The sequence below is a fragment of the Strigops habroptila genome, chromosome Z, assembly GCF_004027225.2.
Source record: "Strigops habroptila isolate Jane chromosome Z, bStrHab1.2.pri, whole genome shotgun sequence".
NCBI lineage: Eukaryota > Metazoa > Chordata > Aves > Psittaciformes > Psittacidae > Strigops > Strigops habroptila.
Window position 1 is genome coordinate 23,997,934 of NC_044302.2, and position 16,600 is coordinate 24,014,533.

Below are 16,600 nucleotides of genomic sequence, written 5' to 3' on the forward strand. Positions count from 1 at the left end.
CTTAAAGCACATCTAGTTCCAACCCCCTGCCACGGGCAGGGACACCTCACACTATACCAGGTTGCTTCAAGCCCCGGTGTCCAACCTGTCCTTGAACACTGCCAGGGATGGGGCAGCCACAGCTTCTCTGGGCACCCTGTGCCAGGGCTTCACCACCCTCACAGGGAAGAACTTCTGCCTAAGATCTCATCTCAATCTCCCCTCTGGCAGGTTAAAGCCATTCCCCCTTGTCCTGTCCCTACAGGCCCTTGTCTAAAGCCCCTCTCCAGGTTTCTTGTATCCCCTTCAGGCATTGGCAGCTGCTCTAAGGTCTCCCCTTAAGGAGCTTTCTCTTCTGCAGGCTGAACCAGCCCAGCTCTCTCAGCCTGTCTCCAGAGCAGAGCTGCTCCAGCCCTTGCAGCATCTCCAGGGATGCAGCCCAGCACACGGCAGTGTTCTGGGCTCAAGCACATGCTGAAGCCGGGTCATGGGGAGCTTCTCATCACCCAATACCTCCAAGTCCTTCTCCTCAGGGCCGTTCCCAATCCAGTCTCTGCCCAGCCTGTGTTTATGCTTGGAATTGCTCTGTTGCAAATGCAGGACCCTTCAGGACCTTTCAGATAATTGTTTAAACAGCAAAGTCATGTAACTGAAATGCACACGTGGATGCTGTAGAAAGTGTTTTTACTGTGTGTGCTTACTGGCATGTGAGCTTCAGCAGAAAATGCACATTTTAAACACTCTGCAGTGTCACAAGTCCATTGTCTGCTGTTTAATTCTCATAGCAGAGAGCTGTGATTCCTCTTGACCCTTCCAAATAACTGATTTCTCTCCTGATGTAATAGGCTTTCAAAAAACAAATTTACAAAACATTTGTTAGTGCAACGTATATAATCATGACCCTTCAGAAACTAAGAAGAGGGACACATAGTGAAAACAACAGAAAAAGAAGTCCAAAAAAAGACTTTCTTTGTGGGAGATGCACACCGTTGAGTGTATGTGTTGGTGGGGGCTCAGGATCATGCCTTTTCATCCAGGCATCCATTTGAGCACTCTGGATGGTATTTTTCAGTCCGTCCCTCACTTCCTGTTTGCCTTTGCTGGTATTCAAGGGAAGTTATCAGTGGCTTTGGGGGAAGCCCTCAGCATGAGGGCCCAGGAGAGTGGCTGTTGGGACTGGCAGATGATGGAGAGTTCAGGGGGTATCAGTCAAGAAGGGGATACCTTACCAGTAGTGCACCTGATGTGAAATTCGGTGATCTCCATTTCCCTGTTCTATCCACAAGTCTAAGGGGCTTGTTGGGCTGGGTACCCATCAGCAGCATCCCTGTTCTAGCACGTTTTTGTAGTCTTGAGTAGCAAAGTGATTTCTTTCATCATTATGAAAAGCAGTAGTTGTTTTACCATCTTTTAAGCCGCTTCTCCAGAGAGCTCTTCCCAGAGGGATTTTGGCCATATATAAGTACCTCTCTTTTAGTATTTATTAGTTTGGAGCAAATGGGGTTTACTGCTTTGAAGGCAGACAGCAGTGATAGATGATAGTGCTTTAAAAAACATATGCCTTACACTTTCTTCTTTCTGTAGTGTTTTGGCCTCCATTGCTTGCTTTTCCCCTGTGGAAAACGCATGAGGTCTTTGGAAATTGTCATTAAATGAGAACAGAAACATACATGCTTATTGTTCTCCAGAACTGTGGTCAGGGAGGTAAGGAATGTTACTATTCCTTTTGTGGACCCTCTTGCAGGTGCATCTGAGTGCTCTGCTGTTCATCTGCAAAGGAAGGGAGAATTATTATGCTGCTTCCAGTGGTCAAAAATGAGGCATAGAAGATTAAATGATATCAGCAAGGGCAGGTGCGTGTGTCTGAAGCCACAAAAGCTACTCAGATCCTTATCTTAATAACAAAGCCACCACTCCCTATTGTTTTTTAAAATAAAACTTCATTGATTTAGGGCAAATATATCTTGTAGGAGAGAAAGGGGATGCATTAGTCCTTGTTAATCTGTTTTCCTAGGTTACTTCTGGGTGCTGGTAGAGAGAAGTCTGCAAAACATAAGTTATCTTCACCTGTTGACATGGAGATTTTGATGGCGTCATATATATGGTCATATTCATGTCATATATATGTCACATGTATGATCTTTCTTCATGCCATAGGAGTGGTAACTTTTTGAGTTTTTTCCTGAACCCATTTCTGGTGTTTTATAGTAGAAAACTATATGGTGTGTTGCCTCGCATCCAGGTCTGTCAGACCCCGTAGTCACAGTCTCCTTCCTCAGGCAAGTGATTCTGATGTGTGCTCTTTTTTCTTTAGGAGTGATTTTTACTTTTTGTCTTCAAATGAATGCCAAAAGAATATTTAAACTCCATCATTTTGAAGTGATAAACTAAACTAGAATTGAGAAAAAGATGGAACATTCTAACCAAGTCTAGTGTGCAAGTTGGCCACTATGTGATATGAGATAACTGACTCCACCAACTCCTCTGCTTTGTAGCAAGGTGCTGTTGAGGGAGGAATCTGGAATTCCTAATGGTGTTTCATTACAGCCATTAATGATATGTATTAAATCAGTTATTTCAATAGTTAAAATACAGCTTCCTGAGAAAGGTGGTTTTCACGCTTGGCTGCAGCTACTGTGTGTTTTCTGATTATCGATAAAGTTTATTACTAGTATTTCAGAATCACACCACTGGGTTTAAATCTAGACTTCCATATTCCTGGGGAGGTTGCACCCATGGCATCCTTGTGGAATTGAGAGGCCTAGGAAGAGAAAATCCTCATGTCCAAATGCTTCTGGTTTCTCACTGGCTGTGGAATATTATGTTTACTGCAGAGAAAGTGAATCCCAGAAAGCTGAAACCCCATAGATCAGAAGCAGTCAGATACACAGGGATATTAAAGGAATTGAAATAAAAAAGTAAAAGTCAAAGAGATATATGGATTTTGAGGAAAGCCATTTCTCTTCCCGTATTCAAGATTCAAGCTAAATTAAAGATTTTCTTCAGGGAATAGAGATGGAAGAAATAAATTGTCATCCTAAAGATACGTAAGACTGGTCAGGTTCATATGCCAAACAAATAACAATGTGTATCCAGTTGTGGAATATATATTGAAACTCAGTTGGATTAAATCTACATTTTTACCACTTCCTTATTATCTCAACTTCTGTTTCATATCTTTCTATAACAGCTAAAAAGGATTTTTTCTAAAATTTTGTGAGATTACTATCAGGTGGTATCTGAATACTGCTTTTAAATGACAAAGTATTTTCAGAATTAATATATTAGGATAGAAAGTATGTGTTCTTTTTTATTTTAATGAAATTCTTATTTATGCATTTATTACAACAAATACGTAAGTTTAATACTGCTCTGCTCAAGTTACTATTTGGAAAAAAGTCAGTGTAGGGATGATCTATAATTTAAAGTGCAACAGTTAAACTTTAAAATTTATTCCACACCAATATTTAATAAATAAACTTTAGAAGTCTTCAGCTTACAGCGTCTTCTGCAGTGGCAGTGGGGGAAGGAAGCAGCTTTCAATGTTTAAAGAAGTGGAGATAGTTGAGTCATTTCCCCTGAATATGTGTTGAAACATATTCATGTATCAAGACCTCTCTTACTTTCATTCTGAGTAGCTGCAGTTCTCAGCAGCAGTCAAATGATGCTTGCACAGAGCTCCTGCTACCAGCTGGAGGTGAGCAGTACTGAGGAGCTGCCAGCTCGGAAGGCTAATCCAGATTTGCAGGTATCTTTGTGAAGCTAAAGATATTTAAACTCACTTGGGTAATACTATTTTATATAGGTGAAAGCTGGAGGAACTTCTCAGTTTGGACCTGCTAAGGTAGGAAATTATTTTTTTTTATAAGGTCTAACATGCTCAGGTATGGTATTATATGCATCCTGCTTTAAAATGTGGCTAATTTAGAACTCTGTTTTGAAAATAATTAAATGCTTGGTTTTGATGGAAACTGCTTGCCCTAAGTGGATAATAGAGAATGAGGAAAACTGTTTCTTCAGTTTAGAGTGCATAAAGTCACATGGACAGAAGCATCAGGCACTGGCAGACTGATGTCTGCAGAAGCTGACAATACAGAAGATTTTCTGAAATTCCACTGTTGTAATGTTTTTCTAAATCCTCCATTTAACAGAAGAATCTTGTTAATTTAGTTGCTTACGGTTTTGGTGTTTTGAAAACTGTCACTCTGCCTTTTAAATTGCTCTTGGATACCTGCCTTCTGCTGAGTAGTTTGTGGAATTCTATGGATTTTGTGGCTGTAACACACTGTCATTCCTTAATAGCAATTGAACATACCTAGATATTTAGGCAGCACATGGTCGAGTAAATCTACCTTGTTCTGTAAAATTTGAGTCTTATTTTTAAAATGTTTTTGCCATTTGTGTTTAACAAACCAGTGTTTTTGGTCTTTTGACCTGTGAGTACCACCAGCAGAAAGGAAGTTCCTCTTTGAAGCAGTTTAGTGTTGTTTTACAGGTAGCGACACTATTGCTGTATTTGCTTTAAAATTAATTCAAAAGAATTCAAATGCCATGTTCTGATAGTTATATTTCATGAAATTTAAAATATAACTTTGTCATATAACTTAAATATAACACTACTTCTGAATAACCTAGATTACATAAAGTACATGTATATTTATGTATATAATTGATTATGATTAATAATATGGAAAACTAAGTTAGGACTGTTGTAGTATGGTCTTCCTGTTGTGGAGATATGGACAGTGTATTTTTAAATACAGTGACTAGAGATGACTTTTTTCTGAGGGAATGATGCATATTGCATGTATGTTGGCTTCAGGTATTTGTCTTGTTTTGAAATGGAGACAGCTAATTGTTCACACATCATCTTTGATATGGATGTGACACCTGTCTTTAGCTCCCACTTGAGTTATCCTTCATGTGCCATGTTTGACACAACTTGCAGGGCAATTCTGCACTCTTCAGGCAAGAGAGAAGATTTTTGTGCATGACATTGCAAGTTTCTCTAGAGATGATAGAAGCACTAACTGTCAGAAACTAGGGTAGTGCTGCATCTGCCTGAGACTTAGTCTTTGGAAAAAATAGAGGAAGGAAAAGCAGACATGATTTTAACGATTCAGAGTTTGATTGTTTTAGGAATTTAAGGTTTGATTTGGACAGAAAAAAAGTGTGATTTTGTATTTTCAGTGTGTTTTCATCTCCTTGCAGACTGCTTTTATCTCCTCACTTACTTAGTGCATGCATCATGAGGGCAAGTGCATGCATACTTGCAAAAATGTGCTAAGACAGGCCATGTAACTTCCAATAATCGTCTTTAAATAAAAATGGCGTGGGACTGCTCATTGTTTTTGCTTGTGTTGGGAACTGAATAATTCTACACAGATGAAAGTCAGATGTAATTCATTGCATGAGTGTTTTAATTTATTCTGCTTAAAAAAGCGATTTTTTTTTTTTTTCCCCCTAAAGATTATAGTCTTGGGATTTTTGAGAGTACAGATAAATGCACTCTAAAGTGCATGCAGGAAGGAACTTCATCTTTATACAGTCATACACAATATGTCTTGCTGTACCTTTGAAAATAATGCATTTTGTTCACAGAAGACTGGAATGTGCAGGGGAAAGGTTTCAGTTGCAACATATGTGAGCACCGCAGCATAAATTCCAGGATTGTTTTTGAAGTGTTCAGAGTTTATGCGTATCTTGGTATGTTGAACATAACTCTGCTTTTAAGGGACGAAGAGGATGGTAGTTCTGAATGCCGAGAAGAGCGCTACTATCTAAGTCCAACCAGCGGTGGAAAGCAAAATAGCACTTTGAGGAAAGGTAGCTGAGGTCAGCCTATGCTTTATTTATTATGATAACTAGATGATCTTAAGGTCCTTTCCAACCCTAACTATTCTATTACTCTGTTTCAAAGTGATAGAAAATCACAGAATGGCCAAGGTTTGCAGGGACCTCTAGGGACAGCCCAGTTGAACCTCTTGCCCAGAGCAGGGTCATCTAAATATGTGGTGTGTCTGTACCTCTCTCGTACCAGGGGGCCTTGGCATGCTTGATGTGGCCTCACCAGTGCTAAGTAGAATGGGAAGAAGTGTTGAGTGACCCCTAAAACCAAAAATAAGCTCTTGAAAAAGGAGAAAGGGTCATGAAAAACTCCGTTAATTAACTTTTTTCTAGGGTTTTATTTTACACTCTAAATGTATTTTAAAGTCTTACTCTCCAGTTTATCAAGGCTCTTGAAACTTATGGTAACTAAAGACTGAGACCAGTAATCAGCTTCACATTCCCATGGGATAAGATAGCTTGTAAACAACTTTTTTCATAAGTAAGATTTATAATTTGGTAATAAAATTTGCTCTAGGAATATTTTGCATACTATTTGTTATTTAATAGTTAATGAAGAGTGGTATTCTCCTGTCCTCTTTTGTGACTCTAGGTTTTCATTATAAGCAATTTTTGCTCAGTTTGCCTCTAAAATAAAAATGTGTGAAGGGAACAGGGTAGGGAATGAAATTAGGGAGAAGGATACTGCAACAAATTTCAGCATATTTGACCAAATTGCCTTGAGTTTCAAAGTAATTCCCATTCTGTTTAACAATTCTCCTTGAAGGAATTAACCCAGGAGGCTATATGCCACCAGATTGCACATATAGCTAGGGCAAAGGAAGTGTATCAGTAATGGTGCAAAGAAAGTATCTCTTCTGGAACTCGCTTACGTTTGAGACAGCTGTAATTATCTTGGAATATCCATGGGATTTCTAGCTATCTGTCTGCTTGTGGAAGAAAATGAATTCTTCTCCTTACTCTACTGTGTTTGGGCATGTGCCAGTCCTCTTCAATGATAGAACTTCCTGGTCAGCAGCAATGAATGAGGCAAACCTGGAGCTAGCATCTCCAAGACTGATGCTTTAGGAGAAGGAGTGACTCCTGGGATAAACTGGTACCTTCTCCAGCTGCAGCTTGAGCCAGAGCACTTTATTTCTCAAAGTCTTTGACCTCACTTGTCCTTGAAAATTGGTAGGTAGCAGTCAGTTGATGTGCTTATTTCTTTATTTTCTATTCTATCTTGTGGAACTGGCATTCCATCTCCTGTCGTGGGATTCAATGTGAGGCTAAGTGGCAAAAACATCAAATGTCAGTTTCCTCTCTATACAGTGGAATGTCAGTGTGCCTGTACTGGGACAGCAGGTCCTCTGCCTGCAGCTCAGGCATGAGGTGAAAGACTTCAGCAGATGCTACTGATCAACAGCCCGGATTTATGGCAGGCTGTCCTTTCAGTTTCTCCTGGGCCCTTTACCAGATGTTGTCCCCTGGGACAGCTGTAAGATGGAGTCCTGTAATGTCCATGAGTTCTTCCAGGGAGGATGAGTTATTTCACGATATTTATGTGCTTCACAAAAATGTGGAAAGTGTAGGTGATGTGAACAACAGATGCTGAAAGGCAGGCCTTGTTAGCCTGTCCCAAGTGCTGTCACTTCAGCAGAACTGGCCAGTTGGTACTGGGTTAAGGCTTTGTCACAAGACTGAAACTGGTGGGAATGTGTATTCCAATGGTGCTGATTGTGCATGAATCTTCAGCTTAATTTTCTGGTATTGCCTACCCACATTTAGCTTCTCCACTTGTAATGATGCTGGCTTTGCAGGCGTGCACATGTGATTTAGCTTCCAAAAATTTATCAGTTGCTGTGCTGATTCTCATAGTTTACTCAAAGATGCTAAAACCAATTAATCTTTTGAGAGTTGTGCATGATCATTTTTATGGTAATGGCACTATTTGCATTAAGGAAGAGACCAAAATTTTTTCATAGTATAAATTCATGACAGAAGGTGATCGGTTGCCTCCTGAAAGATGACAGCTATTTTTGTTAGCTCCATTCTAAGTAGAGTTTCTTAAAATGAGAGTTGATGAATATGATGATGGTTCATATATGCCTTATTATTACTGGTGTAATCACTCTGGCCCTTGATTAGTTAGTTACGATGGTAGGGGTTTATTCTGGAGTTGGATAGATGACTGCAGAAAATGTGTCTGTGGTCTTTACTTTGCATCTCATTCTTGTATCAAAGATTATGCAGTAGATGCCTCTATTGAATTAAGGGCTTGCATGAACAATATAATAGCTGTAAGGCTGTGGGGGTTTTTTAGGGGAAAAAAGTGCATAAACCTATCAGAACTAATACCTATCTCTTACATGTTTATATGCTTTTCCTGTGAACACCAAAAATTGCATGGTTAGCACTTTGCTGTCCTTCTCATTGCAAGTTGGGATTTTTGTCTAGCAGATTCTTTTTTGCCATCATTTGTTCCATTATTTATACTGGATTTTGGTTTAACCATTTCTGGACATACCAGTTTAACTGTTGTTAGTAGGAAGCTTTTCTGTTACCAGCTGCTATAAAGACTGGTAAAAATCATGCAAGAAAATGCCTTTAAAGCCACAAGAACAGTTGACACTCTTGGTGTTGTTTAGAAGCTGTGAAACCTTCACCTCTGGAGGATCTTGCTCTGTGCTTTTGAATGTAGACTTTACCCGAATATACGTTAAGATGAATTCAATTTCCAGTTTTTGGAAGCATTTTCTTCAAACCAAAATGATCTTAATGATAATTGCTGCCTTCAAATGCTTTTGCCCTGTTCAGCTGAAGTCCCTGGTGGGTAATTATGCTTATGATACTATATTGAAACCTCATGTGGCTGTCTTTGGTACTGTTATTAGTTTCCATGCAGCAAGGAAAGATACCTCTGGAAAGGTACTTCTAGTACATTTCGATAGTACTGGTTTAACTGGAGAAGTTTTGTGCTGGGAACATGTCGAAAACAATTCTTCCTGTTTTATATCTCTTGCTTCTGAAAAGCAAGTTATTTCTGGATTTCTGGATACCAGAAAATAAAGTTTTTTATTATGCTTTAATAAAGCTAACCCAGGTAACTATACACAGTCAGTAATAAATTGTTTTTCTGTAACACAGCTTTCAGGCTTGCATAAATAAGGATCTAATTTTTATAGGCTGTAAAGGCAGGGCAATTTAGATAATGTATTTAGACGATGTTTTGCTCCAACAGATAAGGAGCTTCCATTTATACTGGATGTTGCAACCATGTTATGCTTAAATGTTTTCACGTTGTTGTTGTTGGTTTTCCGAAATGGTAGCTCACAGTATCAAGTTTTGCACAAATAAAAGCGTAAGAAGAGCTCAGTGCTGTGGAGTGATAGAGGGTTAGTAGTCCCTTTTGTTTGGTTGTATTCAGATACGTGTGCATCTGTTTACATGTCTGCAGGGTTAAGGCTACTTTTGTTGAATGATTTGTGTAGTTTGCTGCTGATCAGTGAAAAGCATGGGTTAGTAATCATAGAATCATAGAATAGTTTGTGTTGGAAGGGACCTTTAAAGATTATTTAGTCTAACCCCCTTCGATGAGCAGGGACATCTTCAACTAGAACAGGTTGCCCAGAACTACTTCCGGTCTGGCCTTGAATGTCTCTGAGGGTGGTGTGTCCACCATCTCCCTGGGCAACCTGTTCCAGAAATCTGGGTATCTTTTGCAGAAAATAGCTTTGTTTTCTTTTATTTGAAACTAGGTAGAATGTTTCTTTATTCTGTGTTGCAAAGGATATTTTTGAAGGTAAGGCAGTAGGAATACCCGAATCATTGTGCACATTTTCAGTTTTAATTAGGTATGTCAAATCAAAAGTGCTTTGATTTATCTAGCATACCTACTTAATATATTCCTGATCTCCTCTGTGATGTTATTCAGAAGGGAGTTATATACAACCCATCGCTCCATTCATCGTCACCAACCAGCTTCTCCTGAAAAGGCACCTGTGGTGGTCAGTGAAGTTTTTGTCTTCCTGCAGAGGACTGTGCAGCCACTGGTGAGGACACAGGGGTCTATCAACACTAGGCTCCACCATGAAAGCTGTTGGAGAAGGACCTCCTCTAGACATGCTATTTCCTGGGTTAATGAAGAAGCATTGTCAGCAAAAAAGGTGCTAAAAGAAGTGGTTCCAGAGCAAACCAAGAAGCTGTAACAAATCACTTCATTCAGAGAGCAAAATCTAAGTGTCAAACCTGCTGAATTCTTGACAAAACTGTGTTTAGCTAAAAGCAGAATCTATAGTGGAGTGCTGGGCAACAATAGGTAATTTCGACTACAATGGACTTACTTACATTTTGATCTTGAACAAACTCTAGTTAGAACTCAAGACTCAAAATACCAAATATAGTAGTTTTAAACTTATGTCTTCTACAAAAAAATGCTCATCAATAGTAGATGATTAAAAAGATTTGAATTTATCAAAGGAGTGCAATACAAGGGGGAAAAAAATGGTAGAATGTATTTTGGCTTTCAAAAAACAACACAACCCATTAAAGGAGGTTGAGGCAGTGTACTATAAAGGATAAAAAGAAAAATGAGATGGAAAATGCAGCAAAGAATTAGCAGCCTTACTTGTACATGAAAACAAAGGCTTTCTTCCGTCCTTGAAAAGCTTACAGTCTGAATTCCTGTGCTTACAATGTAGGTGAGGTATTCTGTCTCTAAGAAACACTGATAATGCTGGAAGGATGTGGTGTGATTACAGCAGTAGCTTTTCATAGATGAGAGCTTTTAATTTGTGATATAAGAAAGGAGGATAAGAACATGTGGGGAGGGTGGGGAGGCCAAGATGAATCGTGGCAAAAGTGGGAAAGAGGTTGTGGTTGCTTTATTCAAGAATAAATTTATAATGATGGTGGAGAAGGGATTATTTGCTTTATTTTCTGTTTGCTTTACTATCGTAGTCTGTAAGTGGTGCTGCAAAAGTAAAATTTTATAGTAGATTTGAATGAGTAAGTGGCTGCAAACTGAGTTTTCCATCCCCAAACCAGAATATGGAGAAAAATGGAAGGAGGAGCTACTTGGTGGAATCTCTTCTGGTTGCTTTGTCCATTTGTTTGGTTTCCTTTGCTGCCAGAGTCAATGCTTCAACTGAAAAAAGTGATTTGAAGTGTACTTCTGAAAACCAAAACTTGAAAAATGTTAACATGCTTACACTTCTTACAATTATTTCTACATCTATTCATTACATTTTCAGAAGGAAGTGTAGCAAGCTGTTGACAGTCATCAGTTTGATACTGGAAATGAGCATTTGCTTTTGGTTGCTTTAAAACAAACAATTTGTACAGGTGTCAGCAAAAGTACTCCCATTATTCTGCAGACAAAAATGGTCAGTATTACTAGTGATTCTTAAGGGTTTTCTTAAGAAATATTTTCTTAATTTGCTTATTAGCAAATTAAAAATAGGTCTTTCAGTGATAGTCAAAAAGCTCAGGAAAGAGGTGGAATTTTTTATGCACTTTATTCAGCCACAGTGTATTTCTTGGCAGTATAAATTAGACAGTCCTATTCAGAGCATACCAACATATAAAAATGTGTGTGTGTATGTATGGGATTAATGCTAACTTCAAAAATGTCTTTATCCTGCAGAAAAAATCTTGAATTAATAATTCTCCGTAATTGAGACTTTTCAGACTAGTATGCATGTGCTATTGCCATTGTGTGATAAAGAGCACATATGTAAAATACAAATTTATGGTTCATTAGTACATTTTATCCACTTCAAAAGCTTCACAACAACAGTTGTGGCTTTTCACATTCATTATAAATGATCATGTCTCGTCTATGGGAAATATCTGTTGTATGACGAGCTTTAACAAATTAGCCAGTCCCATCCAAAACACATATATGTTTAATCAAAAAGTATATTATTAGTTCATATAATATGCTGCTGATAATTTCTGCACATTTCCATAATATTTAGAATCCCAGCATGTTCTTTTATATTGCTATTGAAAGGGTTTCACATTATACACCTGCCCTTTTATTTAGGGAATAAGAAAAATAGAATAGAATGAGATGAAGGGAGCTGTGCAACTGTTTTTACTCAGAAGTTTCTCAATTCTTCCTGGTTTGCCATCAGTCATAACACTAGCATACAAACTGTTGTGTAGGACATGATCAGTGTAACTCTTAAGTTAGCTAAGTAAATACTTTCAGCAAAATTAAAACTTGTTTGTCACTTGACTGTATTGTTGTAACTTTGAAGCACAGTCACTTCCCATTAGTTGCACCAACAAGGAGTTGACAGCCACCTAGATATTCAGAATTTCTGAATTTCTTACAAGCAAGTGTTTTCAAAGCATGAAGCGTTGACCAATGTAAATGAACTGAAGAAATCAATTTGAACCAGGCAATAACTGGTGTGGAAAATTCTGCTTATGCAATATTGGAGACACAGTTAGATCAAAAAATTCAGATTACTTCAAAAAATTCAGTTACTTCAAAAATTTAGATTTTTTTTAAATTTATTATTATTTATATATATCTTTTTTTAAACATGCTGTGAACTGTTGATGTTCTGCTGCTTCCTTCTTGCAGGACACTTTGATTTGATTTTGTCTATTCTATGCGACTACAAAAGGAGTGCTGGTTATTTTACCATCCCATTTCCTTACAGTGACCCCAGCACATAGACAGTCGGTATGGCCACATCTCTAGCTTTCCTTGTCACTCCTTTTATATAACTTATGTCACATTTCCCTTTTCCTTTATCTACCAAAGGCAGTGTTGATGCTGATGCCTTTGTTTTTTGCTGGAAAAAAGAGGTGCTTCTTGCTTATCTTAATCCGTGTTTTCTGGCATAATATTGAAATGGAAATCAACAGAGCCATAACCTGTTGCTTAAATGATTCAGATGAGAGTATTACTTCAATCTACTTCACAGACATTTCCAAAACATATTTTTAAGCACAGGAAAATGTTAGGTTTATAGCGTTTTTTTAGCTGTACCACAAAACTTATGGATTTTTTTTCCTTTTTGGAGCAGGGAGTGTGTTACAGGTCTAGATTTTTTTTGTTAAAATGCTGAATACTTTTTGGCGTCAAACAAACTGTATCAAATTTTAGGATCTCTTCTCCTGAAGTGGTATTAGTTGTCTGCAGCAGAGGTTTTCTTAAATCTCTTAGATCCCTTGAATTGCTGGCACAAAGTCATGCTGGTGTGTGGTATACAAACTGTAGGAGCAAAGCCATTGATTTCTTGGGTTGGTTTAGCTGATTAATTGTTAGAAATATTAAGAGCTTTGAGAGTGAATGCTGGTATTCATGGTAGTGTGGAAGACAGATAGTTACTGGTTGTAACCTTCAGAGTCTCATTCTGGGAGAAGCTAATGAATTAGCCTGAAACTTTGTGATGTGTTTTGTAAGAAGATACCACAAATGATGTTATCGATTCTCATCTTCCAGCTGTAAATTGCTAGCATGACTTAAAACACGTTTACCCCTGACTTTGGTAATACCTAGTGGCCAGGGTCAGGTTCACTGTCTTTTTGTTTTGTACTATGTTTTAGCAAACTGTGGAAAATGATATGTAGAGGAAATAGCAGTGATTTTAGGCACCCTGTCAGTTTCAAAATGCTGTAATTTTGTTTGCATGCTGAGATGAAACTGGGTTCTAGCCCTTCATATGGTGGAAGCGTTGGATTTACAAAAGCTGGGATACCTTCTTCCTTTATTGCTGGTGTGCAGCTACTCACTGTGGTGGGTTGACCCTGCCTGAATGCCTGGTGCCCACCAAAGCCACTCTGTCTCTGCTCTCCTCAGCTGGACAGGGGAGAGAAGATAGAGTGAAAGTCTTGAGCATTGAGATAAGAACAGGGAGAGATTATGCACCAATTACCATCATAGGCAAAACAGGCTTGACTTGGGGAAATTAGTTTTAATTTGCTACTGATCAGTCAGAGTAGGATACTGAGAAGTAAACCCAAAATACAGAATCATAGAATCACAGACTGGTTTGGGTTGGAAGGGACCTTAAAGCTCATCCAGTTCCAACCCCCTGCCATGGGCAGGGACACCTTCCACCAGGCCAGGTTGCTCCAAGCCCCTGTGTCCAACCTGTCCTTGAAGACTGCCAGGGATGGGGCAGCCACAGCTTCTCTGGGCACCCTGTGCCAGGGCCTCACCACCCGCACAGGGAAGTTCAAAACTAGTGCGCTTCAGAGAAAATGTTTAGATGAGCTTTCATTTGGCATTGTTCTTGAAATTTCCTAACATTCACCTTCTGTCATTGTGGCATGCAATGACAAAAACTATCAAGAGTCCTTGCAAGAGTCTTGCAGAAGGCATCCATCACCTTCCTTTGAACAACTAATGCCTCACTCACCACATCTTTTTTTTCCATCTTCTTTTTTCAATGCACTGACTGCAGAAGGATGCAAGGTTGACAATAGCGAATTTCCACCACACCCCTGCAATGCTTAGTATCTAGTCCAGCCAGAAATACGGAAGGTGTTGCATACTGGCTGGATCCTCATCCTCATCCTTGGCCCCAGCATTCATCAGGGTATTGTGAAAGAAGAAACTTGTGTTCTGAAGTAAATAATAAACACCAAAACTTTCCTTCGCCTTTCTTACCCTTCTGCAAGAGCTTGCAGACACAAAAGAAACATGATGTCTCCCAAAATTTATAACCTCCTTCCTGATTCTTCCTTATGGCATCCCCTCTCCCTTCCCCCCTGAGGTACAACACAAGCTCCAAATTAAAATGCTTTGGTTTTACTGGTGGGTGTCCCTGTCCATGGCAGGGAGGTTAGAATTAGATGAGCTTTAAGGTCCCTTCCAACCCCAAGCAGTCTGTGATTCTATGATTCTATGAATTTTATTGCTCTGGAGGGGGTGAGCATATCACTATGCAGTTTGGCTAGCATTGTATGTGTTGCAGCAAAGATTAGTATGCTAGGGCTCAGAGTGGTAACTCTGGAATAATGAGAATGAACCATACATTAAAATGCCTTTATTTTATGGCTTCCTTCATGTGTTAGATTTATTATTACCTTAAAAAGCAGAGGGGCATAGTAGGAAGAGAAACAAGAGTTTCTCCTTGAATTGGTATAGCACTCTGTACACATGTGGTCTCTGAGATGTTTCTGTCATGCTTCTTTTTCTTGCAGAGGACCTGTAATCACATAATAAAATATTAATAACACTGACCATAAAAGATTTAGCTCTTAGAATGAGACTGTGTAACCGTGGTGCTCAGTGTGTATAATACATTAATGTATTATATACATAATACAGGAACATAATAGCTCCTGTATGCACTGTGAATGTATAATAGATATAGTTGTTCTAGTCTTAAATTTAAATGTAATGTTCAGAGCATGCTCTGTAACTAGTGGCTACTTACAGAGCGATGTGTTAAAAAATATTTTGCAGAAGTTTATCCATACTAAGAAATATAATTTCTCTCCTTTGTCATTTGGGATAGAAATGTGGTTACTATTTATGGAGGCCAGAGAGTTCCTTGCATTCTGGGATGCAGTCATACTTCCTTTAAAAAAAAAAATAAGTTATTATGATACAGTTTATATAAATAACTACTCTAAGAATCTTATCTTTGCCCTGGCATACAGGCAAACTAAGAAGGCATGTATTAAAAATGAAGACCTACAGCTTCATTTAATATCTTTATGATTCTCCCCACCCTCTCCAGTTTCCCCCATAACTGGAAAAAATCCTCGTATCTTGCAAAGTACTGCATTAGCTGACAAAATTCTTAACTCATGTATCTTTATTCAGTCCTGAGATTAAGACTGTTGGATAAATACAGGGTTTGAGGGTACTGGTAGTGACCAGTCCAAATAGTACTGCAAGGTCCAGCTCTGTTTTATCTTACTGATCCTACCTAGTGGGCCTGGAGAGTATGCGAATGTAACTAGAGTGGAGGTTACTATAATAAATACAGGTATCAAATAATTATTTTTCAACCGCCTTTTTTAAATAATAAATTTAGCCATTAAAATGTCAACCAGTTTATTTGTTGGTTTGTTTTTTGTTTTTTTTTTTTTGTTTTTTTTTTAAGGAAAAAGAATCCTGAGGAGCTGTGATACTGATGACAGGAGTGAGTTCCTTGGTGTTCTATTAGCTCTGAGGTGGGGGAACGGGATACCATTCACCACCCTCAGTTCAACAGGGTGGAGATAGCAGTGAAAAATACACCTTACATGAAACTTTTAGTAATATTAGCTATTGCATTTTTATTTTTTCTCCTCCAGAGAACAAATTTGGTTGGAACAAGTAATGCAGATTTTCCCTCGGGGGATCCCGGAATGTACCAGTTGGACATTACTCTAAGAAGAGGACAGAATCTAGCAGCACGGGACCGTGGAGGTAAATGTGCTGGTAAACACTTCCTTAACGTTTGGGAAGTCACCTGTCCTTGGGCAAATTTATATGAGGGTATTAAAGTTACAATAAAGGTTGTGTTTTCGTTAAACACTTCTTAAAGCTATGTAATTTAAATGAGAATGGGCAAGAACGTTAGCTTATATGAAGGTGTTTCAGAAGGATTATAATAAGTTTTATGTGAGTCAAAAATGCACTTAATAATTTTTAAGAACACCTAGGGATGTGCATGTCTGGAGGAACTACTTTTTAAATGCTCAGTTTCCTTATTGCAGAGATAGCAAGGATAAGATGCTGAAAAAAGATACAGCAGCTTGACATGCTTGTTACTCTGGAATTCATGTAAAATTAAGTAGACAAGTGGACCAGCAGTCATGTAAATGTAAAAAACAT

The 16,600-nt window shown here is 38.5% G+C and overlaps 1 protein-coding gene across 3 annotated transcripts in view; it reads left to right on the forward strand.

Annotated features, from left to right (window-relative positions):
- Nucleotides 1-16,600, forward strand: part of MCTP1 (multiple C2 and transmembrane domain containing 1) — a 249,559-nt gene that overhangs the window by 66,506 nt on the left and 166,453 nt on the right. For all 3 annotated transcript variants that reach the window (XM_030470381.1, XM_030470382.1, XM_030470383.1), the window contains exon 2: nucleotides 16,078-16,192. In XM_030470381.1, coding sequence (XP_030326241.1) covers nucleotides 16,078-16,192 — 115 coding nt within the window. The remainder of the gene's footprint in view (nucleotides 1-16,077; nucleotides 16,193-16,600) is intronic.